Here is a 26,170-nt window from a genome sequence, read left to right as displayed (position 1 = left end):
CTGTGAGTGTGCCACGCGAGCACCAGCTGGGTCTACACGCTGGAGGAGCGCAGAAGCACCTCATGCACCGTGCCAGCACAGCCAGGCGCCCGGGAAGTGCCTGCTGAGTGGGCCTCGAGCCACACCACGTGGAAACATTGCCTGCCCCCTGTGGACCACTGTCTTCCTTCCATGTGCTGGCCCAGGTCCAATCGACATTGAGTTCTGGAGTCCTTACTTGGTCCTTGCCTGCTGTAGTCTAGAGCCCACATCTGCCAGTGAAAGACACACAGACCTGCGTGGACCCTGAGGCTAGAGCCGAGACGGGGCGGGAAGGTCATGGCAAGGCCCTGCAAGGGCGTCTGGGGCTCACGGCCAGTGATGCTCCCAGTCCCTGGGCCGCACTTAGGACGCACGGCAGTTACTACAAGAGATCTCTCTCGGCCCTTGCATCGGACCTGTGCCTGCAGTGAGACTCAGCATCAAGTAAACACCTATTTTTAGTTAATTTCCAGAGAAACAGAACCAGCAACATCTTACACACCTTCCAACAACTGCTGACCGCAGGACGACTGAGAGCGGGAACAGTGGGAGCAGTGTCTGCAGGGGCCCGGCCAGCCTTTTCCATTACCCTTCCCTCCCGCTCCTCCGAGGCGCCCACTTTCAGCCTGGGAGGTTCCAAGTGCTGCTGGGGATGTTTTACTGAAACAACATGGTGTATTCACAGGGTGTGCCCCATCTTCCTAGCTCCTCAGAGCACACAACTAGGATTTTATGTAATTCCCACTGCATTTCCTACAAAGGACTTACTTTTAAACTCCCTCCTGCTGCTTTCTCTCTGGCCCTCTGAGGGATGTGTCACTGCGAAGTGCCCACCCCCAGGATGTGACCGAAGTAGGTCTGGGCGGGGCCCAGGCGTCTACTTTTCTCACCAGCTCCAGGTGATGCTAAGGCTGCCGTCTAGTGGCCTTGAAGGTACGCAGACCTGCTCTCCCTGGTCCATTCAGAGCCTTGCATGTACCATGGTGGTGACACTGCTGATGCCAGAAGGCCACCATGTGGACTCGGGAAAACATGACACAAATGCCTGGGCCAGCCAGTGCTCAAGAAAGATCTACCTCCTACCTTGCGCGACAGCCTCGGAGAGCCTGCCCTTTCTTAGGCAACTTACTCTCAACCACATGCCTTTGGGAGCTGGGTTCCTCCCAGACAACCCACCTGAATTGCATTTTTCCCACGGTGCAAACTTTGCCCCACGTTTCCCAAATCCTTACACACTTACGATACTTTGCCCCACTGCCCCCCATGATATGCACTCTCACAGCCGTGTGAGTGTACAGGGAACACGAATGAATGAGTACAAGAATGAACATACTCTACGTCAAAAAGGAAAACATGCCCATCTCTGGATGGGATTATGGGTGACTCTTTTTCTGCATTTTGCCTTCACTGTGTGTTCTCACTGCCTGCCCTGTGCTGGCCCAGTGAGGAATGCCACACCCTAGCCACATGGACAAAGGAGGCAGATGGGAAGCAGATCACACCACCTCCCGCTGCTCCACCTGCCACGGACGACTCCCACCCCCAGTCCCATCTTGCCAGTGCTCTTCGCCCCCACCTCAGATACCCCTCCACCTGGACCTCAGACCCCCCAAAACACTTTCCTCCTAGTCCTCCCCTCCCCTGCCTTTCCCCTCTTCTGATGCTCCCTGTTCTCCTTCTGGAGAAACTTGTAGTGACTGAACTGCAAACAAAAAGCTCCAGGAAGTCAGGAGTCTCTCCCCAGGTGCAGACGGCACAGCTCCTCTACCTTTCCTTCCAGGAGGTGAGAGAAGGGAGGTCCTATTGCTTTTTTTCTTTCCTGCTTTAGTGTGCGGGAGACGTTGTCAAGGTCTTCCCAACTCTGTTCACTCTTGCTGACGCCCCACGTACATCTGCCAAGTTCACACAGTAATAAGTCTGATTTCTCTCTTCCCATGCTGATGTTTGTGACTGTCGGACGTTGACTTCCCCAATATGCTGAGACCAAGACATGTCACCCCCACCACATTCCCACTCATGTGCCCCCATTTTAGGCCTGCAGTGTACGCAGCCTCACATCCCCACCCTGGATCCCCGCACCCTCATTTCAGGTCCTCCTATTCCTCCACCCCCACCCCCAGGTCCTTAGTCTCTCCCAGGGCACCCACCATCTCCTCCAGGTCTCCCCCCACCCCCAGAAACTATCCTTCAGGTCTCCGCCACCCCCTAGGCCCACACATGCCCTCCAGGCCACCACCATGCTAAGTCTCCACCATCCCCCCAGGCTCCCATCATCCCCGAAAGCACCCCATCACTCTCTCCAGCTTTCCACCATCACCAGATGCGCCATTATCTCCTCCAGAGTCGCACAATCTCCCTAGGCTCTCCTATTACCCTCCACGTCCCCATCATCCCCCTAGGCCCCCACCATCCTCTCCAGGTCCCCCATCATCCTCTTGGTCCTTCACCACCCCCAGTACCCCATCTTTGGCCCTTCTACACCTTTCAAAGCCCAGACCGCAACACACCACCTACCCCAGTCCCTTGGGCACTGGAAAAAGGAGGGGTCCTCGGCGCGGCACAAGCCCAGACGAAGATTAGAAACGACGCATTCCTGAGTCATGAAGTGCGAACACGACGATGCTCGGGGTGGTCGCTGTCTGACAATCTCAGGCGCTGGTCTGCAGTTCCAAAGACCGTTCCCTGCGCCTGCGCCCGGTGAGGGCCGCCCCGTGTTGTGCGCATGCGCTCAAGGCCCGGTGCGCCTTGGTACAGATTCCGGCAGGAACTCTGCCCGCGGCTTCCTGGTTCCGCCGGGCAGCGTCTGGCCGACGGCGCCGTAGTGTACCTCGCGATTTCGTTCCCGCCGGCGCGGAGGCTGTGAGCCGTGAGTGCCCACGGCTTCTGCTCCGGAAGTAGTTTTAGGAAGTACTTTCTTTTCACTTCCCAGGTTAAAATGCACCGCGGTGGGAGTCCCGAGCCTGGGTTCTGGCTCCCGCTTATCACTCGGCGGCCGCACTGGCACGCCGTCCTTGGGAGCTTCCCCGCTGCTCGCAGTCCCTCCGCTCTCGGCAGACGCCCCCTTCTCCCCACCTGACTCCCCGGAAGCTTTTCCATTCCACGACGCAATCCTTTGTCCCATCCTGAACATCCCCTCGGCCTCTGGCAGCCCCGCACCCCATGGACGCCGAGCCTGGCCGGACATGGACAGGGAGACGCGCGTGTTCGCAGAGAACCACTTTCGACGCCTCCGAGGGCGTCTCCCCAGCAGTGTCTGCCCGACCCCGGACCGTGTGGACTTTATTGAGAATCCAGACTCCTTTTCCTACGCGGACTTCTTCAAGGGTTACCTGATCCCCAACCTGCCGTGTGTTTTCTCCAGCGCCTTCACCGAGGGCTGGGGCAGCAGGAGGCACTGGGTGACACCCAGTGGGAAGCCTGACTTCGATTATCTGCTTCAGAATTATGGTAAGGACTGAGGGAGAGCGCGAGCGAGCCCTGGACTAGAGACTGTTGTGCTACCGGTCTCATCTGGCCAAGTTCCCTTATGTCCTGCTACAGAGGGCGCTGCTGCGGGTTTTGGGGGAAGGCACGGAATGAGTGGGTTCCCAGAATTCATGCGGAGACAGTGTAGCAATGAGTTGGAGGGTGGACAGGATCAGAGAAAACGGACGAGCTGGAGGACTCAGAAAAGCCTGTGCCTAACCCTCCCCTTTCAGGAGACGTAGTTGTACCTGTTGCAGACTGCGGGGTCCAGGAGTACAACTCGAACCCTAAAGAACACATGCCCCTCAGAGATTACATCAACTACTGGAAAGAGTTCATCCAGGGGGGCTACTCCTCTCCACGGGGCTGTCTCTACCTCAAAGACTGGCACCTGTGCAGGTAAAGGCATGGTGCACTGGCCGCCGCACTGCTTTTTCCAGACCTGAGTGAGCCCTGGCTGTGCAAGGGGGATACCGTCTTTTTACAAGTTAGAAATTTAAATCCGTATAAAAAACCTAGCTCTCTGCAGAACAGTGTGGCCGACTGTTGGTATGCACGCAGCCAGCTGCATGGGGAATGCGGGGCTGGTGGAGGTGCAGGTATGCACTGATTATCACATCTTTGTCACATTTGCTCATCTAAATGGCAGCACCCAACCTCTGTTCCTCCTCTCAGATGTCCCCTGGAATGAACCTCCCTTTCTTTTTATTTTTTATCTTTACCTGAGGACATACTTACTGATTTTAGAGGGGAAGGGAGGGAGAAAGAGAGGGAGACAAACACCAATATGAGAGAGAAACATCAATTGGTTGCTTTTGGTACACTCGCCGACAGGGATTGAACCAGCCACCTGGGCTTGTGCCCCAACCGAGAATTGAACTCTCAACCTTTCAGTCTGCAGGACAACGCCCAACCCACTGAGCCACACCAGTCAGGGCCCAACCTCCCTTTCCAACCCCGCTTCTCCATGTCCAGCCTGTTGTGCTACCAGTCTCCTGACTGGCCGCCTGCATTGAGTCCTGCACCCCACTGCTAGGCTTCCCAGCAGGACTGTGTCTCTCCTGCTTAAAGCCCCCCATCACTTGGAGCAACACCAACTCCTCAGAGAGGAACGTATCCGCTCCCCCTTGCACACTTCCACCTGGGGAGCTCCAACGATGCTGCTCTGAAAACATCTCCCTCCCATTGCCGTGCCCACTGTCTGAAGTGGCCCCCTGGTTTTGTGCCACCCAGGGTCATGCATTTCACCAGCAGAAACATTCCTAGTCAGACTCCCCATGCTGGCACCTAGTTACTTAGTCAGTGTTGGGTGAATGAGTGCCCGCATTGAATTCTCATTTTTCTGATGTGGAAACTAAGGCGTAAAAGGTAAAGGGAGACTAGAACTCAGGCTCAGGTGACTCTAATACCAGTGCTGGAGTACGTGAGACACACCAGCACCAGCCTCCGCCTGCAGCCCCCACAGCACGTCCTCGCTGCACCAGCCACTACTCTTTGTGTTGGGCATGGAGCCTTCTGTGTAGACGGTAGTTATGTGCTGTGGAGTTGAGCTTCACAAAAAGGCAATGGGTGCATTTTTTTCTTTTCTTTTTTTTGGGAGGGGGGGTGTAAGTATACCCCAAGTATTGCATGGGTTATGCTTAAGCTAAAAACTTTTTATTGTTTATTTGAAATTTGGTTTTGACTGAGTGTCCTGTATTTTCCCTGGCAACCTTAAAATGAACAGAGCAGAGCCGGCCAGGCCCGGGCAGATAGGGGCTGATGAATGAGCAGGCGTCTGAGTGCACCAAGACGTGGTGTTCAGGCAACTCCAAGTGGCTTGGTGGCACTGGCCTCTCCCCATGACCTCCGACCGAGCATGACGTGTGAGCGAGCCCAGAAGCTTGCTCCAGGCCGCCGTTCTCTCTTGGCTTGGTCTAACATGCTCCTGTGCTGGGGAGCGCATGGTTGCGTTGTGGTGCTCACTGTGGAGTGAGGTTGGAGAGGCTGAGGGTGCAGAGGACCTTGGTGTGCGTGGCTGTCCTTGTGTCTGGGCCTGTGACCTTGGCGTCTGCTCAGCAGAGTCCAGGTCGCTGGTGTGAGTGGAAGCGCTGGAGCAGCCACAGTTGCAGAAAGCCAGTCCGATTCAGGTGATGTGCCGAGACCCCAGCTCAGCCAGAGTCCGAAACCCTGGGACCGGTGCTGGGGGGCCCAGAGCACCTGGTTGCCACCTGCGCGGGCTGGCTGGGCGCTGTCACAGCCCCCGCAGCCCTCTCGCCTGCACACCTCCGTGGTTCCGCTGTTTGGGCGAGCTCAGCGGGGCCCCTGGGGGCTGTGGTTATTGGCAGTCGGGCCAGGGTCGTCTGAGGTGGCCCCACTCAGCCAGGCCGCCCAGGGTCCCTCACGTCAGTGACCATGTGGGGCTTGGGTGTGTGGCGGTGACAGCGTCCTCATGCCGCTCGCTCTCTGAAGGGACCACTCTGCCGAGGGCTTGTTCACCCTGCCCGTGTACTTCTCCTCCGACTGGCTCAACGAGTACTGGGACACCCTGGCTGTGGACGACTACCGTTTCATCTACATGGGCCCCGCCGGCACCTGGTAACCGTGCATCCCCCCACCCCCCGCCGCCTCACACCTTGTCCCTCGTCACTGCCCTGAACCACGGCGGCTGCCTCGGAGCCTCTGCGAGTCCCCCGGGCCAGGCCATGCAGGCAACTGCCAGGCCGTGGAGGCAGCTGCCAGGCCTGGCACTTCCAAGCCCACTTGTGCTCTTTCCTTTGAGGCCCTTCCCAGAGCCCATGTCCCTCCTGCAGGATGTGCTGGGATGGGGCACGGCTGGCTTGTCCCTGTGGTTGACAGACAGGTGTGAGAGCCGGGGAATCGCGGGTCCCAGAGTGTGGCCAGTCTTTTTGGCAAAACCAAAGCCCACACCCCGGCCACAAGGCGCCAACAGGGACTTTTCGCAGGTCGCCGTTCCATGCCGACATTTTCCGCTCCTACAGCTGGTCTGTCAATATCTGCGGGAGGAAAAAGTGGCTCCTCTTCGCACCAGGCCAAGAAGAAACCCTACGGGACTGCCATGGTGGCCTGCCCTACGACGTGACCGCCCCGGCCTTCCTGGAGAGCCGCCCGCACCCAGGGCCGGAGTGCGGCAGCCCAGCTCTGGAGGTCACACAGGAGGCAGGCGAGATGGTGTTCGTGCCCAGCGGGTGGCACCACCAAGTCCACAACTTGGTAGGGTGGGCATGCCCTTCCCCGCGTGCCCAAGAGGTGGCCCAGGCAAACAGGGAGACAGGCCACGTGGCTCAGCAGCCTGGCCCTGACTGCCTCTCGACTCTGTCCCTCGGCCTGCCCTTGGCACTATTCTAGCTGCTTCCTGAAGAGAGAGGGCTGTGTCTTTGCCTCCCGGCTCCATGGTGGGCGGGCCGCCCCTTAGGGAGACCCTGGGTATGTGACAAGGCAGGCCATGGTGAGGCCGGTCCCATGTGTCGGCATGTCACCTCCGCACAGCATGCTGACTCCCCCCCACCCCCCGACAGTACTCTCCTAGTCCCCACACAGCGGGGTTCTCCAGGACCCCTGGGGAGCCCCGCTCTGGGTTAGCTGTGGACACAAATGACCGCAGACCCAGGTCCATCTTCCCTGCTGGCACCCACTGGGAGTTAGGCGGGAGCAGCCCTTCCCAGCTGAGTAGAGATGGGAGAACCTCAGGATGGGGGAGGGGACATCCTGCAACCTGCCTCTTCCAGGAGGACACTATCTCCATCAACCATAACTGGGTCAACGGCTGTAACCTGGCCAACATGTGGCATTTCCTGCAGCAGGAGCTCCGTGCCGTGCAGCGGGAGGTCGGCGAATGGAGGGACACCATGCCTGACTGGCACCACCACTGCCAGGTGGGACGTCTGGCCTGGACAGCAGTGAGGACCACGAGTCCAGGGCCACGGAGCGGGTGGGGAGCTCACCTGGGGCAGTCCGTAAGCGGGGCAGTCTGGGGCTGGCCCTCACTGGCTGGCTGCCAGGTATCTGTCTTCTGTCTCCATCCTCAAAGGCTGGTCCATGGCTTGGGGTCCTTTGCAGCTGGGACTCTGTCCACAGTCAGCAGAAACTTGCCCAAGGTGCAAGTGAGCAGTGCTCACTGGTCACTCCTTTTGGCCTAGGTCATCATGAGGTCCTGCTCTGGGATCAATTTTGAAGAATTCTACCACTTCCTCAAGGTCATTGCCGAAAGGAGGCTCCTCCTAGTGAAGGAGATAGGCCCTGGTGAAGAGGGGGGTGGCGAGGGCCCTGGGCTGGGCCCCCAGCAGGCCATGTTTGACATCAGCCGGATCGCTGAGGTGCTGGCGTCTGTGGTAGCCAACCCCGACTTCCAGAGAGTGGACACCAGCGTGCTCTCGCCGCGGCCAGAGGACCTCCTGCAGCAACTGGAGGAGGCCGTGGCCGCCATGGGGTCTCTCTAGTGTGTGCTGTGCGGGTCCCTTGACACGTCTTGGTGGGCCTGTGCAGGCACTGGCATGGAGAGCCGTTGCCTGCTCCAGGGTCCCTTCCAGAAATAAAGCTCCATCCTCCTGTGTGGCCTGGGGTGTGTTGCCTCCCTGGTGAGCCTTGTTGCCTTGGCTCCTCAGATCCAGTTTCGGCTCTCAAGGGTCTGCCACCGTCCTGGCGTTGCAGGACCTCCGTGCCTGTCCAGAGGGCCCAGGTTCCTTGTTCTCGCGAGGCCCAGCGGGGCTGGGACTCGGATGCAGAGACGGGTGGGTGGAGAGTTGCTGGTAACTGGGGCTTGTGGCCAGGCTGGGAGGGAGTGTGCTGGGGACTCGGGAGTGTGAGTGGCGTGGGGCTGGGCTTCCTTCCGGTCCCCGGCCTTCCCGCAGCAAATGCCAGCACCGAGCCAGCGGGCGTCCCGTCCACAGCGGCGCAGGCCCGCTCCGCAGTAGCTACTCACCCCCCAAGTCCACGCCTCCCTCTGGAGCAAGCCCCTCAGGGTGCAGTAGAGCTTTGGGCCCAAGGCGCCTCCATGCTGCAGGGCCTGTCTCTGTCCCACATTTGAACCACTCTTATTTTCTTCTGAGGTTTTTTTACTTTTTTTAGAGAGGGAGAAAACATCAGTGTGTGGACCTGGCCTCCTGTGCCCTGCCTGGGAGTTGAACCGATGACCCTTTGGTTCTCAGGCTGGGGCTCAATCCACTGAGTCACGCCAGCCAGGGCGTGGACCACTCTTTACATAGCGGCCTCCTTTCCTCCACTGGCCGTGGCCACCCCCTGGCAAGGTCCTGAGCCGGATGTTCCATTGGTCAGTCTCCACGCATCAGGCACTGTACCGGGGACACTTGAGTGTTCTGCAGGGAAATGGAACCCGCTGGGTGTGTGGGGAGGAATGGGGCTCGTGAGTGTGCGCCTGCAGGGAAGGCTGGAGCCTGAGAGGAGAGCTGACGACGTCACCACGGGCTGGGTCGGGCCAGGGTTTGTGCTGCAGTCTGGAGGCGGAATTGCTTTGTAAACCTTGGCCCTTGTTTTTAAGTCCTCAGCTGATTGGGCAAGGCCCACCTGCATCACGGCACGTCATCTGCTTTGTTTGCTCAGGCTGCTGAGTTAAATGTGAATCTCATCTAAAAACTCTTGACAACAATGACAACACTGGCCTTCGACCAAGTGGCACCATGGCCTTGTCATGGGGGCACATAGGCAGCCGACGTGATCACTGCATCTGTTCGCTGGGGCTCGGCAGTCACTGCTCCCCCCGGCCACGCTCCCTGGCACCACACCGGCCCCTGCACTGCCGTGGGCCAGGCCCTCTGCGCACTTCCCTGAGTGTTCTCAGCCCCTGGTTTGGCACAGAGGCAGGACTGTGCCCACACACTGGGTGAGTCAGTGATCACTCTGCACAGGTTCCATACCAACTTCCGTTATTTGCACGCCCACTCTGCCATTTAATCGCTGCACTCGCTATGCTGTTCACAAGCCACTGCCTGTTCTCTGTTCAGCCTCACACTTCACACACCCGTGTGTCAGTCATAGCCACTCGCCACGTGCCGTTCAACAGCCAATCGCGTGCGTCTCGCTCCATCCAGCTTCCACTCCAGCCCACTCTGGCTTTGAACAGCCGCTCCCATGCTCGTGGCCGGACGTTTTTGCTTCTCACAGCCACACGCCCTGTGCAGGAGCCGCTCGGCACTCAGTGGGCTAGGTCACCACGCGCTCCGCCACTCCGCGCCTTCCAGCTCCCCGTCCAGCGCAGGCGCTGTGAGCCATCGGGCAGTGCTGGCGCACGCAGCAGGCTGACAGGCACTGCGCGCTGCGGCGATTCGGCCTTCCCTCGCAATCGCCTCTGCACCCCCCGAGTTCCACTGAGCCGTCAGTGACCAAACTCACAATCCCTGGCTCAGCCGCCACTGTCACCATTCTCCCTGTCCTCTACTTGCACCTTCACCCTGGGCCCTGCATGGGTGACCCTTGTAGCCACCAGGGAGGAAGGGGTGACAGAGCCGGCCGCCCTCCCCAGGCCCCTGCCTGTACAAGCGTGTTCAGGAGCTGCTGGAGTAAGTGGCGGGACGCGCTGCCGGCCGTGTTGGCTCCGGAGGCCCCTGCTGAGTCGGTGCAAGCCCGCGATCCTGGGTCTGCCCCGCAGGGCACTCAGGTGAGCTCAGGACAGGTGTGCTTCCCTCTGGGTTGGAAGTACTGCAGTGTGTGACTGGTAATGCTGTGTCCCTGCTGCCCAAGGACATCAGCCCTGTTGGCACCCCCTCCCCTGCCCGCCAGGGTGCATCTCGCAGCCCTCTCCCCATGACGGGACTAAACACGTTCACCAGGGCCAGCGGGAGAGGGTGAACACGGTCTACCTGACCGGGGCAGTGGGGGAGGCGGGGGCGCCCTCCCAGGAGGATCCAAATCTGGGGAAAAGGCCAACCACAGGGTCCTTGGTGGGGACTGAGGGTGGAGCCCTGCCTTCCCTCGTTTTCTTTGCTAATAACCTTTTTCTGGCCTTTTCCTTTCCACGTTTTTATGTTTTAATATTTTTTTACATTGTTCCCCATTTAGTGCTTATGAATTTTAGTTTGAACTTAAACACTACACTCTCCCAATTGGCCAAAAGCCACTTAAGCAGGAGAAGCAGAAAGTGTCCCCTCTTCCTCAAAGGAAAAGGCGCGGGAGGCCGCAGGCCAGGATCCCACGAGGGCTGCAGCCCCGGCAGGGGGCGAGCACAGAGCCTCTACAGGGGCCGGGCTTGGCAGTCCTGTCCTGCCTCCGTCCGCCGGCAGGTGACCCTCTGCGGCCTGCTCTGTTCCACGCACGTGGTTCCGTCTCCACACGTTTTCCCCACTTAACGCTGATGCAGTCCCTGAGACCAAACGAGAAGCTCCACGTCCCTAATGTCTGGTCAAAAGACGCCTCAGCAGGAGGAGCAGAAAGAGCGCCCTCTCCCTCGGAGGGAGCTGGGCAGGGCGAGGCGCGGCGAGTGCTGCGTTTAGACGCCCAGTTTCAGGCGCTGTGGCTCTGCCTGCGTGAGTCCCTTCACCGTCTAACCCCAGGAGCCTGCGGGGCTGTCTCTGCTGCTGGCCCAGCTTCATGACCCTGGAGTGAACCTGTCCTCTGAGGAAGGGGGCTTGGGCGTGGCCTCAGGAACCAGGGTGGGAGCTGGCCCTTCTCCCACCTAAAATAAACTAATGACTCTGCAAAACTTCTTAGGAGAAATGAGTCTGTATTTGATTTAAATTAACACAGGGAACGAAAGAACCAACCCACAGCTCCCAGTCTATAGTAAGAACAGGACTTCAGTGTAATAGTCCAGTGTATCTTTCACTATTTAAAACAAGCATCGTAACAACTAGTAAACTTCTTCTACCTTGTATACAAAAGGTTGAGTCACACCTCCCATCGACCCCACGTCCTGTGGCCTCATCAAGCCCTTGGTGCCTGGCGCTTGCAGGGGAACCAGAGAACATCAGCAGACTCTGCTGCGCCTCCCCACCTGGCACAGAGCTGGGTATGTGACGAGTGGTTCTCTCCTGGGGGAGGGGAAGGCCAGACTCGGCGATGGGACCTTCACGGTGCCGTCTGCTGACAAAGGCTAGAGCAGTGGGAGGCCGGGCCGGGCCCCCAGGAAGTCCACAGGCAGGTGCTCCAGACATGAGAATGGCAATCTTGAGGCCCAGGGGCGAGGGGGTGCTCTGGCTGCCTGTGGGCATGGGTGAGAGGGACCCACCTGTGCCTGCAAAGGGATGATGGAAGTGTAGAGGGCAGGGCCCTTGGCCGAAGTCAGCTAGTCCTCCGGTTCCCAGAGAGCGGAAGGCACCCGAGGCAACAAGAGGACCACAGGCCCCCAGGTCAGCTGTTGACAGTCAGGCCCCACGCCCAGCCAGAACAGACGCCCCATGGGGAGGCGCGTCTGGAGGTGGCCTGGGCTGGCGGGTTGGGAGGGCAGTGCCGGCTGTCCAGGGCCACGTCTGTCTGTTGAGCTACCTGGCCAGCTGCGCCCTGTAGAGGAAGGTCCTGAGGCTGGGTATCACTAGGGGCAGGTTAGAAGATAACCTTTGTGAATGAAAAATGAGATAAACTTTAAAAATAAATGTTAGCGCTCAGGTGAATGTAATAGAGAACAGACGAAAATCAAAGAAAAATTGTTTCTCTGAAGAGGATGAAGAAGTAACTGGAGCCAGAGCTGGATCTCATCCTGCTTCTGGAGCTGGTGCTGGAACCAGCTGGGGCTCCTGGCACACACCGAGTGGGCCACGGCTTTGGAGCTGGAGCCCTGGAGTCGCCGCTAGAGCTGGTGAGGAAGCTGGCGACAGGGCTGCTTCTGCCTCCAGCTGGGTGTTGAGCTGGTGCCGGAGCCAGAGTTGGTGCTGAGGCAGCCCTAGGTCAGGGTTGGCACTGGCTCTAGCTTTCCAGCTCATGCCAGAGCCGCCTGCGTCTCCGGGGCTGATGCAAAAGCTGGCCCTGGCGTGGGCCCAAACTCTGGAGCTAGTGTTGGAGTTGGTGCTGGCGCTGACTCTGACCCAGAACTGGGTGCTGGCTCTAGCTTCGGAATCCGTTTTGGAGATGACTCTAGATCTAGATCTGTGCTAGAGCTATCGCCGGACATGGCACAAAGGTTGGCGATACAGCAGCCTGTATCTCCGGAGTTGGTGCCAGAGCCGGCTAACTCGGGAGCTGATGTGAGAGCTGGTGCTGAAATCGGCCCTAGCTCTGTAGTGGGTGCTCCCTTTAGCTCTGGCAAAGGCTGTGAAGCTGGCCCTCGCTCCAGAGATAGTGCTAGAGCTGGTCCTGGAGCTGCTCCAAATCTGGCGTTGGGGTTGGTGCTGGAGCTGGGAAAGGAGCTGGCTTTAGCACCAGAGCCAGCGCTGCAGCCGGCTCCAGCTTCGGAGCCTGCGCTGAAGCCGGAGTGACGCTGGCTCTGCCCCAGCGCTGGGGCTGGGGTTTGCTCGGGCTGGCATGTCGCTGGCGCTGGAAGCAGCACTCGTTGGGGACTGCTGGCAGAGTTGGTGCCAGAGCAGGTTCTGCCTGTGAGCTGCGCTGGGGCTGGCTGTGACTCTGGAGTGGCACTATCTCTAAATATGGAGGTGGGACCGGAGCCAGGGGTGGCCCTAGTCGATCCGGTGCTGTGGTTCTGGCTCCAGAGCTGGTGTTGGAGCTGGCGGTGCAGCTGGCACCAGCTCTGGAGCTTGTTCACCAAAGTGACTACCTTGTCATGTAAATTTAAAAAGGCACAAAATACCGTGTTGCCTTGAAGGGAAACCCCAGCGCCACGTCCCAGGGTATGGTGTCCCCCTGGTGTCTGGCTTCTGTGTGAGCCTCTGCCTGAAACCACTAGACACCATTTTAAACACCAGGGAGCCTCTCCCATGCTTTGGACCAAATGGAAACAATAAAGCTTTTTGCAGGAAAAAAAAATCGATGAAGTACACACAACAACCTTGGTATCTTAATCATTTGTAAGCGCACAGCTCAGTGGTATCGGTTACATTCACAGGCTGGGCAACCACACCACCACCCCCTCCAGAACTCTTCTCCTCTTGCAAAACTGGAACGCTCCCCTCTCCTCCCGCCCTCTGGAAACCTCCTCCAGCCTCCACCCCTGTGACTCTGGCTACACTAGGAACGTCATGCAAGCGGGACTATCCTGTACCTGTCCTTTTGTGACTGGTTCATTTCCCTTAGCATCACATCCTGAAGGTTCTTGCACTTCCTGTGGCCTGTATCAGAATTTCCTTCCTTTTCAAGGAAATTATTTTCAATAATATTCTGCAGCAGGATGGGGGGTGTAGGGGCTCACAGCTGCCTCCCTGCTGTGCCCTGTTTGTGCCTCCTCTGGAGGCTGAGGCCGAGGACTCGGAGCTTCCCCCGGGGCAGCGGATTCCTCGCGTGCAGCTGCGCCTGGGAGATGAGGTCTCATTCAGCCCCACAGACCGACCAGCAGCTGGCACTCAGCAAAGAGGTTCACTAGCTTAAACATTAAGCACATGTATGATTTTGAACAAATAACAGTTGCATTTCTAGATTGAAAAAGAGTCATTCAAATCTCTCTGCCTGGGCCCCGGGCTCTACGAGCAGGAGCAACTGGTGAAATGGGCCCCAGGGGTTTCTTCTGGCCTCTCCCTGTTCCGTCTGAGGCCCTGGGGCTGGCTCTGCTCCTCTTCCTGGCTCCCAGGTCCTGGGCTGGGGCCGGGTCTATCCTCAGCTCAGTACCCCTGCCTTCCCTGGAGAAGGCTCAGCTGACCCTGACGGCCCCCACCCTCACCCAGGAAGTCCCATCTCTCTCTAGAAGTCCCAGGATCCTGAGAAGTCCTGGTCTCAAACCACGAGAAGGGCCGCACGGATCGATGGTCTGACCTGGCTCCTCTATGGGCGAAGCGAGGTGGGGGCAGCGGGGCGTCTGCGAGGCCCCCCACAGGGCCAGCCCTTCGCCGTTTATCGTAGCTCAGGGAGAGCCCCTGCGTGCCGCCAGGCGCCGGTCCCCACCTCAGGTGTAAGGAGCATTTTAAAAACTTATCTATAACATATAGACACAGGAATTGTGATATCCAAGTGTTCCAACCACTTTCTGAACATTAATGCTTTAACGCTCTCCAGAATAACCGCAGAGAGGGTGCGCTTATCATCGCTGCCCCTGTCAGAGGGAGAAACTAGGACACGAACAGCATTGCCCCCAGACCGCGCACCTCGAAGGACGAACGGAACGCGGCATTCCGAGCCCTGCGGGCCAGGCGTCGGGCACCGCCGGTGCCTCTGCTTCTAGATCTCTGCGAAGGAAGCGCTGGGTCCCAGCGGAGCCTCGACTGGGGCAGAGCCACCCCCAGGCTCACTCGCCTGGGCTTTGGATACAGTTTGATCCGACACCCTGAGTTCCTGCTGTTGACCTTGGCACTCCCTCGGTTCTCTGCTGGGGATCTCTGCATGGGACAGCTCAAGACACTGGGGCTTGCTCTCCCAATTCGGGAGACACGACTGAGAAACGGACAGACAGGCAGAGAGAGGGAGAGAGAGAAGACACTGAAGCAGCAGTAGAGAGGGAGGGAGGAGATGCGAGAGTAAGTGTGTGAGCGAAGTGACAGTTTTTCTGATTAAACTTGGGCCTGACATCCCACCACCTTGGCTGCGTCCTGTCGTTCAGAATCCAGTTACCAACACTCAGCAGACACACAGGAGGCAGGGGTCACCAGGAGCCACTGTGCAGGCTGCCCCCACAGGGACGGACCTGAGCACAGGGTCTGATTCTACCTTTAACAGGAGGCCCCTGGAAGGTTTTTAGGCCAGTGGATGACAATGTCTGAATTTCCTCTGATTTTAACCCCTTGAAGATTCAGATCTGAAAATGAGGCCAAGCTGGGCAGCAACTCCCCAAGAGCACACAGCTGGCCCCCCGGCCGGTTTTGAGTGGCATTTCATGCCACATGCCACCCAAGCTCATCGTCCTTCCCCTCTACATTAATGCGTCAGATTTCTGTGATGCCTACCCACTGGCATTATAGGTACCATGTCCTCCAGAGCTGATGATGATGTCCTTGGGAAATGCGTCACCCTTACTGTGCAGGTTGGGAGACGGGGGGGCCTGCGAGGCACAAATGCTTTCCCAGGACTGGTAAGAAAAGAGAGGCATGAACTCAGCTCTGTCCTCAGGCTGGGGGCCTGGCACACCTCCGGGGAGCCGGGCAGGCTGTGCGAGGTGTGGGCCCACATGTACGGAGGTGACACGGGTGAGCAGGCCAGGCGGTCAACAGCCCAGAGGCTGTGTTGGATGAGTCTGATTGGAGGAAAGGGTCCAGGTAATGGGACCTCGAAGAAGTGACCTCACTTCCTTGGTGACATCAGTAACTAGGCACCCACAGTCTAGAGACAGCCCCCTGTCCAGCCCGACTGAACAGAGACACTCATCAGAGCATGGTGCGTCCTCGTGTCCTGAGTTTCCAAGTCTCTGGGCTAAGGAGAGCCCCGCGTGCGAGGAGTTTCTGCTGTGACAGACATTGGCTGGTCCCTCGCCTGCAACACCACAGCTACACAGGGCAGGCCAAAGGGGGGCGATCCAGCCAGGCCGCAGTGTGACCCCACCTGGGCAGCCCCACGCCCCTCACCCCTCGTCCCGCGTGAGTGCGTGTGTGCATGCGTGTTGGAGGGTGATAAGGGAACCCTTGGGCTGAGGGCCCACCCTGGGCAGGAGCCGGTGGCTCAGTGTTGGATGCCTGGCAGTTTTGCCATTTTCATACCTAGGTCATGGCTAGCAGGATGGGAAGGTGAGTTGTGGGGACCGAGCTTCTCCAGGTGCTTGTTAATCTTGAGCCCCAGGTGTCATCCCCGCCCCCCTGGTTGGAGGTCTGTGCAGATGCCCCCGTGCGCCTGGTCTGAGGGGCAGAGTTTGTCCTGGCGCTTCCCACCTCACGGTGAGGCCCTGGTGCCTCCCGCTCGGCATCGCCGTCTTTGCGGAGCTCCCCCGGGGCCTGCAGAGGAACACTTAGGCGCCTATAATTCCTCCGTCTCCTGGGGTGGGCAGGTGCATCCACAGCCAGGGACGGTCTGAGGTGAAAGTAGGGGCACAGGGTTCTGTACCTCCTGGACCCCAAAATGACCAGACTCAAATCTGGGGACTCCCCTGGGCCCTCGCAGGCCTTCCCACTGGAGGGTCCCCCAGTCCCGCTTCCACAAAAACCTGGATCTCCACTCTCCCAACACTAGCTTCTTGAGTGGAGGGGAGAAAGACACTACTCGTGTATTGGAAGGAGTATTGGAGAAAGAATCACATTGTTTTCACGTCGCAGCAGACCATGAGCATCTTTGCACTGTGCTCTTTTTATCGTTTTAATGGCCAGCCCCACGTATTCTGCATAGTAGTCAGCTCGGCTGTCTCTCCAGACCTTCTCCAAGCCGTGCAGGATGGTTTGTGCACGGGAAGGGGAATGGACTGAGCAGTTCTACACGTTTCTCTGCAGCTTGTCATCTCACAGAACAAATCATGAGTACCTGCCAGGCCAGGAGCTGTGACCTCACGTGTCCCTGTAAGGGAGGCTGCTTGCCCCAGCGATGCAGCCGGTCAGTGCCGTGGACCACGATGCATTCAGTCTGGTCACCACGTCGTCAGCGCCGCCGGGGACCCCTGAGCGGGTCCCGATGGGCTGCCCCTGCCGGGGCGGCGGAAGCACAGTGCCGTGCTGGGCAGTGTGGACAGCAGACGTTGCTTTCCTCACGTCCTGGAGGGTGGATGTTTGAGATGAGGGTATCTCAATCTCCAACAGGCTGACTCCTCCCAAGGTGTCCCTCCTGGGCTGTAGGAGGCCACCCTCCATCTCTGTGTCACGTGGAAGCCCCTCTGAGCTTCCGCGTTCCCCCTTCTGCTAAAGATGCTGGTCTGTTATGTTAGGACCCACCCCAAAGAACGAACTTTAATTTCTCCTTTAAAGACCATAAATTGAAATACAGGCACATTATGAAATTCCAGGGCTTACAAAGCCAGTATGGGAATTTGGGTGACTCAATACATACGGACCCCCTGTGGACAGCACTGCCCAGGAATGGGACTGCTGGCGGGAAGACTTGCTTATGTGAATTTTAACAGCTACAGCCCATTCCAAATCGAAGAGGCCGCACGGGCGCCGCTGCCAACGGCAGTCTCGCGGTGGCCGCTTCCTCCCCTCCAGCCCTGCGCAGGGATTTCTCATTCATTTCCGTTTTCACGGGTCTGACGACAGGCTGTCCAATGCAAACACGGTGGTCCCTGGCTTGCAGGTGCCTCACGGGTATTTTGAGTCACCTGGCAGCTTTTCATCAGCCCCATCGGGTTTTTTTCCCCTTCCTGTGCCATCTGCTCAGATTCCTGTCTGGGGAGCATAATTCTCCGCTCTGGAATTGCAGGCATTCCTCCCTTGCTAACCTGGGATCTCCATAGTGAGGGCCTCTACCTGTCCTTTAATGTAAGTGGAACAGAAAATAAGTGTTTTTTTCTAAAGTCAATGGTTTTCATACGCTGTGTGTTTTTTGTACAATGTCTGCAAACTGGAAGGACAACGTTCCCCAGACGCTCTCCCTCTGTCACTGGCAAAGGGGTTCTTGCTCCCCCTCCCCTCAAGGTAGAAATTTTAAAAAGGCAAACAATTAAAAAGAAGAGGTTTACTGAAAACCAGGTGGAGAGAAGGAGAAGGGCGGGAGCCTGCCGCATCACGGGAACAGGCGCTAAGGAGCCACAGGCTCCCGGCTCCGCTGCGGGGCGCCGGCTCCCCGGCTCGGCCTTCGCGCAGGCGCAGGTAGATCTCGCCGCCTTCGGCCCGGCCCCGCCCGGCCCGGCCCGGCCCAGGCGGGCGCGCGGCGAGCGCTGTGCTTCCCGGAGCTCCTCGCTTCGCAGGCAGGCGTCGAGCGCACAGGCGCGGAGCGGAGCTCTTTGCGTAGTGCCTCAAGAGAAGCTGTAAACTTATCTAGGAGCGGCCTGGAAAAACGCAACTGAGGAGCATTCTCGTTCGTGGGCGAGCGGCTCTGCCTGTCTCAGCTCCGCGCCAGGAGCAGAGCCTCAGGGGCCGAGAGGGAAGGCCACACAGCCCCAGCCTGCGGCGTTCTCGGCTCTGACCTGCCTGTCCTTGAGCAGCCATTTGACATTTCTGAGCCTCTGCGTTCTCATCTCCGTAGCGAGGACGTTTCTTAAGGACCCACTGCTGGCATCACCGAGGCCGGGCTACAAAACCCCGGGGCCCCGCTCCTGGTCTCTTCCCCTGGGTCCGGGCTGTCCCTCCTGCGCGCCGGCCTGCCCTGGGACCTGGCTGCAGCGCGGCGGGGGAGGGCGAGCATCAGGCGCTAGTCCTGGCAGGGGGCTCTTTCTGGTGGACCCCGGCCACCTGCCCTTCAGGGGAGTGAGATCAACCATCAGGAAAAGAATGGGGCGAGCCGCTGGCCCTTTCTGCATGGGAGGGCAGGGGTGGGAAGTGGAAATCAGAGACACCCCAACCCGCAGGCACAGCACTCCTGCGTTCTGCCCCCTGCACCTGACATTTATTGGGAGAGTTTATAACAGAGAAGTGGGAGAGCCCTCCCGTGGGTGGCGTCAAGGGCAACTTCCTGGAGGGCTGGCTGCTGATGCTGAGCACGGGTAGGGCCTGCATGTAATCGGAGGGAAGGAGGGTTCCCACGGGAGCAGAGCTCTGGCACTGGTCCTTTGCCCCACTGCTCACCGACCACAAAGTCCCCACAGCGCCCCCCACCCAGACCGCGCCTGCATCCCCTCCTGCCCTCTGGCCTCAGGAACACAAAGTGATGCCAGAGGCCCTGCTGCTGCAGGGGCTGCAGGAAACTGTGCGGGAGGAGCAACCTGGGGCCTGGACCCCACACAGACTGGCTCAGAGAAAGCGCCAGGTGTGGGGGAAGTGGGTGGGGGCTCTGCCTGCCAGTACAGACAAACTGCCCGTGGCTCCCTGGCCAGCCCCAGGGTTTGTTGCAGGGTGGCACTGGGGCCCCTGACACGGGGAGGGGCACCTGAGGTGTGGCTCCTGGGAGCTCACAGATGCCACTCTGCTGCAGCCACAACCTGTCCTGCTAGCGGGAGCCTGGCCTTGGTCACCCAGCAGCATGCTCAAGGCCACGAGGACCGGGCATCATCGAGGTCGGGTGCGGGTGTCCGGACCAGCAGTGAGGACACAGCCGGGCCCTCAGAGCCCGGGGCGGCTCCGCCTGTGCTGAGGCCGAGGGGGACACTGGGGCTCGAAGGCCGGTGGAAGAGGGGGAGCTGCACTGCATCTCCCGACACCCGTTTCCCAAGGCCTCTTTAGAGACTTGAAAGAACAATATTTATTTGTTATAAATAATAAATGCTACATTTAAACATTATTATATTAAAGTCGTATTCCTCTTTCAGTGGGGAGTTGTGGTTTTGTTCCTTTGTTTTCTATGCTAGTTTCAATGAAATGCAGACCTAAACATTCCTCTTGAAGTTAGAAGTCTTGCAGCATCATCAGCTCACTGTGTCTGGGAGAAGGGCTCCTGCCCTGGCTCCTGAGGCCACGCCCAAGCCCCCTTCCTCAGAGGACAGGTTCACTCCAGGGTCGTGAAGCTGGGCCAGCAGCAGAGACAGCCCCGCAGGCTCCTGGGGTTAGACGGTGAAGGGACTCACGCAGGCAGAGCCACAGCGCCTGAAACTGGGCGTCTAAACGCAGCACTCGCCACGCCTCGCCCTGCCCAGCTCCCTCCGAGGGAGAGGGCGCTCTTTCTGCTCCTCCTGCTGAGGCGTCTTTTGACCAGACATTAGGGATGTGGAGCTTCTCGTCTGGTCTCAGGGACTGCATCAGCGTTAAGTGGGGAAAACGTGTGGAGACGGAACCACGTGTGTGGAACAGAGCAGGCCGCAGAGGGTCACCTGCCGGCGGACGGAGGCAGGACAGGACTGCCAAGCCCGGCCCCTGTAGAGGCTCTGTGCTCGCCCCCTGCCGGGGCTGCAGCCCTCGTGGGATCCTGGCCTGCGGCCTCCCGCGCCTTTTCCTGCAGGCTTCCTCTGCAGGGGAAGGTCCGTGGTGCTGCTTTTAGGCCTGCACCTGGGCCTCAGTCCACAAACGTTTCTGCTCAGTGTGAGTTGGGATGGCCAGTCTCCCTGCCCTTCCTTCAACACTTCTGTGTGAGGCAGAAATTCCCCGGAGGCCCCAGCCTCCCTGTCAGCTAGAGCATGGCCCCTCCACCCTGATGGGACCTGGTGCACCAGGGATGGGCTCCCATTTGCCAGGATCAGGGTCCGTGTCCTTGGCTGGGAAAAACCCCACATGCCCTCCTGCTGGCCGAGGTGACTTCCGGGGAGGGCTGTGTGGTTCTGAAGTCTATGTTCTGTGATAATAACCAGTTCACACACTCAATCATGTCATCACTGACATGTCCTACATTGTTAGCTGGGCTCCACTTTATAAAACTTGTAGCCCCCTGGATGGCTCAGTCCTGTGCGGGCTGCAGGCCTCTTCCAGGGTCTTCTCCAGCTGCCGCCCGCGCCCCGAGCTGCAGGTGTGGCCGGTGTTGACGCTGCCGGAAGCTCTGGAGCAGCTGCCAGAGGCGAACAGCTTCCAGGATGTGTAGGTGCCTTGGATTCTGCACCAGCAGGTGGCTCCGCAGAGTGTCCAGGAGCTGGAGCTGGAGCTTGGATTGGTCCCTCAGCTAGCGCTAGAGCTGGGAGAGGGGAAAGGCTCACCACCTTGCCACGACCTGTGCGGAGTGTTGGTCCCTGACTGGGGGCGATGGGAGATTGAGACAGAGACAACACAACACAAAGACACAACACAAGACAGTTTAAGGAAAAGCGGGAGCCAGGTAGGGCATTGTCCTCGGATGGAGAGACAATGACCCTGAGCACAGTCTCTGCGTTATTTGATGGGAGTTGGTTAGACGAAGCTCAAGGACATTTCTGCAGCTGCAGGCGAAGATTATTCATTTCCCAGGCTGCCTAAATGATAAAACTTCCTGCTGCCAAGGCTGCAGTTGCATTAGGCTGAGCTTGCAGTTAACTATTTCCTTCCCAACCCTCACAGGCTCGGGCTGCCGTCAGCTGCCAGCTTGCTCTGCCTTGCAGATGCAAGCGGTCAAGCGTGGCCTTGCCAAGCACTTAACCTGGGCTTTGAGTCCAGTTGTCACCGTCCCCCACACCACTTGCCTTCCTTTACACGCATTCCAAAATCAGAATGCGTCACAGAGCCTTTCGAAGAAACCTTGGCCCTGGAGCCCACAACAGGATGTCTTCCCTGGGGGCAGCCCTCTGGGTCGGGGGTCTGAGGCCAGTCTTTGCTCACTGGCGCCCTCCCTTGCCACCTCCTCACAGACGGACGGACGGATGTCTCTGCCTCTGTGGGGTCAAAGTGAGCCCACTGAGCCACCGCAAGTCGAGCAGGAAGCTCTGGGCCCTTGGCTGATACGATGTACACGTGGGGACCCCGGGCAGGCCCCGGAGAGTGGCCTGGGCAGGGTCTGCGCCGCTGGACGTCCCCGGGCACCCCCTGGTCCCAGGTCTGAACGCGCCTCGGCCACGTTCCTCCGGAGCCTGTGCTGGCCCTGGTTGGTGTGGGGGGGGGGGGGCTCACCTGCTCTGCCCTTAAGGGAATGGACAGCTGTCCCCGTCGACTTGCTCTTCAGCCATCTGTGTGAAACAGTGACTGGAGCAGACACAACATGCTCATCAGGCGGTGATTATAGAACAGGCTGCACTAACAAACTCATAGAAAATTTATGTATTAAAAGTTCCCTTACAAGTATCCCTGGCTGGTGTGGCTCAGTGGATTGAATGCCGGACTGTGAAGCAAAGGGTTGCTGGTTTGATTCCCAGTCAGGGCATGTGCCTGGATTGCTGGTCAAGTCCCCAGCAGGGGGAGCTCAAGAGCCAACCACATATTGATGTTTCTCTTCCTTCCCCTCTCTAAAAATGAATAAAATCTTTTTAAAAAATAAAATAAAATAGAAAAGAAATAGAGATAAAAATAAATTTAAAAAATTTTGCAACTTGTTGTAGCTGGTGTGGCTCAGTGGATTGAGCTCTGGCCTGAGAACCAAAGGGTCGCCAGTTCGATTCCCAGTGCAGGGCACAGGGCTGGGTTGCAGGCCAGGTCCCCGGTGGGGGGCATGTGAGATGCAACCACATGGTGATGTTTTGCTCTCTCTCTTTTTCTCTCCCTTCTCCTCTCTCTAAAAGTAAACAAATAAAATCTTTTTTTTAAAAAAAGTTTCTTTACAAGTGTTTTACAGACATCAGGAGTTGCAACTCCTTCTTAACCAAGGAATGTCCCTGACCACAAGAGACTCGGAAAGTGTCAGGGACTCACGGCAGAGCAGCAGCAATGCTGCCTGCACGTCCTGCTCCCAGATGTCAGCCGTGAGCCTGCAGAGGGAGTGACGGAGCTGCACGATGACGCAGGGCGGAGTCAACGCCGAGGCCACCGGAGAGCAGAGCTGAGAAACTGCGTGTCGCCAGAAATTCCTTAGCTTCCCTCTTCCCATGGTTCTCCTGTATAAACTAGGCAGGATGCCTGGGATGCTGAAATGAGAGAGTCCCTCATCTTCCAGTGGCCGGCACCTAAATAAAACCCTTTACATCAGCACCTGCCTCTTGAGCATTGGCTTTCAAAGCAGTGGGCGGCTGGACCCACATTTGGTTATAGTTTTTGGCAACCCACATGGGACTGTATAGACCCTGGGAAGGCCTGGATGGCCTAGGCTGGGGTCCCAGCTGCTTGTGACAGGCTGGCACCATGGCAGGGATTGCAGGAATTTCCCAGCAGCTGCCAAGAGCTCTTTATCTCAGGGACTCTCCCTGCTCTCCCCTTCAAGGCATCAGCCACATTTGAATGCTTTGCTCATGGAAGGAAACAGGTTCCTGGTGAGCTGATGAACCCAAACTGGGTAAAGTCCCTCCTGTGTACAACCAGGAGCACGCAGCCCACCATTTATGTTCTTTGAACTGTCTGATTCCATAGGAATCATAGGCACCACATGTGAGTAAGCATAGCTCAGTGACTACGAAAATCCCAGTTCCCTTGTGTGGGATTCAGAGCACACGGTTGGTGTTCTGATTTATGGATTTTTGGGTTTTGGGCGTTTGTTCTGTTTGAAAGCTTTCACCTGACTGTTCTGTTTGGGAGCTCTGTGAGAGCTATAGTCCATCTGACGTGAGATTTTGGCTACAGTTGTTCTCTGTTTGCTTTCTTGTCTTTTAAGGACTTGGCTTGCTCTTTGCTACTTTGTTCCCACGTGGAATCCTCTGTGGTTGTCATGTGGGCGTTGTGCTATTTAAAACTTGAGAAGGTCATTTGCACTAATGTCACAGACCCTCCTTTTAGAGAAGTTAGTGTGAGAGCACTCCTTTGAGGGTTGTCTTTGTTTTAGGTATTGCCTTGTTTCTGTTTGAAAATGGGTGGCTGGGTCTGGACCCCACCAGAGAGTCCACGAGGTCGCTTGTTAGCTGACTGATCAACTTAACAGCTATAAGTCAATGGCTAATTAGAATTGTTTTGCCAAAAGTCTGGTAAATGGGATAAAATCTCTTATGTGCAAATATTTGTGTTGTTACATTGTTAAGGATTCTACTCAGAAAGGATTTAAATTGATAGTTTAAAGATGGGGAAAGATTAAACTACCCTCCCAGACTGTAAAACTCAGAAAGAAAAATGATGAGACTCTGGAGGCATGGGAGCTGTGGTGGTCCCGGGAACAATGGGGAAATTAATGCTGCCCCCAAACGCTGTGGAAACAGCAAGGGTGACTGCCCCACGTCAATGTGAAGAAAAAAAAACCCCAGGCATTTTCACAGTTAAGCTGCTAAAGCCAGCCAAGCCTTGTATATCCCTAACCTCTCCTCTAGCCTCCTTAAAGTTGTCAAGGACATAAAAAAAATCTTGTCTTCTCTACAATTATTAATAATGCAGTTTATGTGTATGGCTAGAAATATAAGAACTATCTCAATTTTTTTCAGGATCATGTGGTCTGGAAAAATATTTGATATTAAATCAGGTTTAAACTTAATTGATATCTTTTAAAGTTATTAACATAAAATATATGTTTGTTTGCCTGGGTTTGCAGGAATGAGTTCCTGCTATCTCTGTTGCAGAATTCGTCAAGAAAATGACTTGTGTAATAGTTGACTTTAAAATTTCATGAAGTTGTGTTTTGGGGACCACTTTGTGTGGTATTGGGAACTGTAGCCCCATGCAAGCCAGGCCCTGCCTATAAGTCTCGAGTGTAAAGCCAGGAATGCTGGGAGGTGCACAACCCAATATTAGCACCAAGGGTTCCAGGGGGAGATCTGGCCTAAAGGATGCATTATATTTACTGAAGCTTGCTGTGCTTAGCACTGCTGTGATAAGGAAAAACCAGGTGCCTGACTTCAAAGCAGGCGAGAAAGTTCCTGAGTCCCTGAACCTTGGCTTAATGAACCTCTGGCATCTGTATGTCTGACAGACCCTTACCCAAGGCTGATCGAAGTGTTCCTTTTGATGTTATCTATAGCCCTCTGAAGTAGATTGATAAGCTTTTCATGCAGGTATGCTGTGCACCCCTACGCATATTATTTTCAATAAAACCCGCTTCAGAGAGGGGCTTGAGGCATTCTCCACTAGAAGGAATCACCACTCCCTTCTCCTGACAGACCAAGGAGACGTTCGTATCTGGAACGAATTATTTCTTCATCCACAGTGGCTGGGGGGACTCTGTGGGACAGGGTACCCTCTCAGCTGTGCCCTGGCTGATGTTGGCTCAGTGGGTTGAGTGCCGACCTGTGAACCGAAGGGCTCTGGGTTCAATTCCCGATCAGGGAACGTGCCTGGGTTGCAGGCCAGGTCCCCAGTTGGGGGCTTGTGAAAGGCAACCCATCAATGTATCTCTTGCACATCAATGTTTCTCTCCTGCTCTTTATCCCTTCCTTCCCATCTCCATAAAAATTAATAAATAAAATCTTTAAAAAATAAAATTTAATTAAGTTGTTAAGAACTAATAAATAGATGTAACTAAGATGAAGAATTTTTGATAAAGCTTTTCAGTAATAATTACACATATACCTGAACATTATTTTCCAAAATCTGGGGTGACTTGCAATTTTGGAGTTTTGCTGGGTTACATGGTGAAAATTATTAAATTTATAGACATTTTGAAATAACAGGATACTAAAATACTAATTTATTTGCCTACTTTGGCTTCTTATTGCAGAAAATGGATTTAGACCTGTTAATGAATATATCTTATACTTTATTTAAAGTATATCTTTTGAAAACATGAGTGTGTTTGACAATTGAAAAAAACCTGTTTCTAGAAGTTATGAAATACATTCATAAAAATATCAATCTGAAGAATGCTAATTACTTATGTTTTGTTGTTTCTAAGAATTAAGAATTCTAATTAGGTTGTAAATAAATTGTATAGTGTGGTATAGAAGGTATGAAATATGAAAACACTTGTTAAAGAAAAAGAAGAGAAAATAGTTTGTTCTAAAATTGGTTATTTCTGAATAAATTTTTAAAAAGCAAACTAAAAGGGACAATGTAAGTTGCAGAAAAATTGTTTATATTACAGAGTCTGCAAGTTTAAGACAATTCATAAAGAGAGATCTTCAGAGGATATTACATAGTTAAGCTGAATAATGAATTTAATTATGTAAATGAATCTAAATATCAAAAGTAAGCTAATACAGATTTTTTTGGTTCATCTTCAGTCTGTTAAAAAGAAAAGAAGTTTTTCCTCTATCTGCCTAGAAAGCAAAGATTCTATTTTAAAAAATAATTGTGTGTTA

General features: G+C 56.1%; 2 protein-coding genes across 5 annotated transcripts in view; one reads left to right on the top strand and one right to left on the bottom strand.

Moving 5' to 3' along the window:
- The window catches only part of SNAP47 (synaptosome associated protein 47), a 62,193-nt gene extending 59,458 nt beyond the window's left edge, over positions 1 to 2,735 (bottom strand). Inside the window, exon 1 of the mRNA XM_054584029.1 lies at positions 2,536 to 2,735. The gene's annotated coding sequence lies outside the window, so the exon portion shown is untranslated. The remainder of the gene's footprint in view (positions 1 to 2,535) is intronic.
- A 219-nt stretch (positions 2,736 to 2,954) lies between these two features.
- JMJD4 (jumonji domain containing 4) lies at positions 2,955 to 8,039 on the top strand. Of its 4 annotated transcripts, none has more exons than XM_054584062.1 (6): positions 2,955 to 3,468; positions 3,720 to 3,885; positions 5,938 to 6,063; positions 6,468 to 6,699; positions 7,215 to 7,361; positions 7,626 to 8,039. In XM_054584062.1, exons 1-6 carry the CDS (start codon positions 3,204 to 3,206, stop codon positions 7,923 to 7,925), a joined length of 1,236 nt encoding a protein of 411 aa, XP_054440037.1. In that variant the 5' UTR covers positions 2,955 to 3,203; the 3' UTR covers positions 7,926 to 8,039. The 4 variants fall into 4 exon arrangements, with proteins under 4 accessions (XP_054440037.1, XP_054440036.1, XP_054440039.1 ...); XM_054584061.1 differs by having other exon boundaries at positions 6,432 to 6,699; XM_054584064.1 differs by lacking the exon at positions 5,938 to 6,063.
- The last annotated feature ends 18,131 nt before the right edge of the window (positions 8,040 to 26,170 follow it).

Source organism: Pteronotus mesoamericanus, unplaced genomic scaffold (assembly GCF_021234165.1).
Source record: "Pteronotus mesoamericanus isolate MK-2021 breed Mesoamerican mustached bat unplaced genomic scaffold, CSHL_Meso_final contig_752, whole genome shotgun sequence".
Lineage (NCBI taxonomy): Eukaryota > Metazoa > Chordata > Mammalia > Chiroptera > Mormoopidae > Pteronotus > Pteronotus mesoamericanus.
Note: the sequence above shows the minus strand (reverse complement) of the source record. Positions and strands in the feature narration are given on the sequence as shown.

Bases quoted from the DNA above. Each gene is read 5' to 3' on its own strand.
- JMJD4 (XM_054584061.1), top strand. From the start codon at position 3,204: ATGGACAGGGAGACGCGCGTGTTCGCAGAGAACCACTTTCGACGCCTC. The intron at 6,064-6,431 runs GTAACCGTGCAT...GACTTTTCGCAG, and splicing joins ATGGGCCCCGCCGGCACCTG to GTCGCCGTTCCATGCCGACA. The intron at 7,362-7,625 runs GTGGGACGTCTG...CTTTTGGCCTAG, and splicing joins ACTGGCACCACCACTGCCAG to GTCATCATGAGGTCCTGCTC.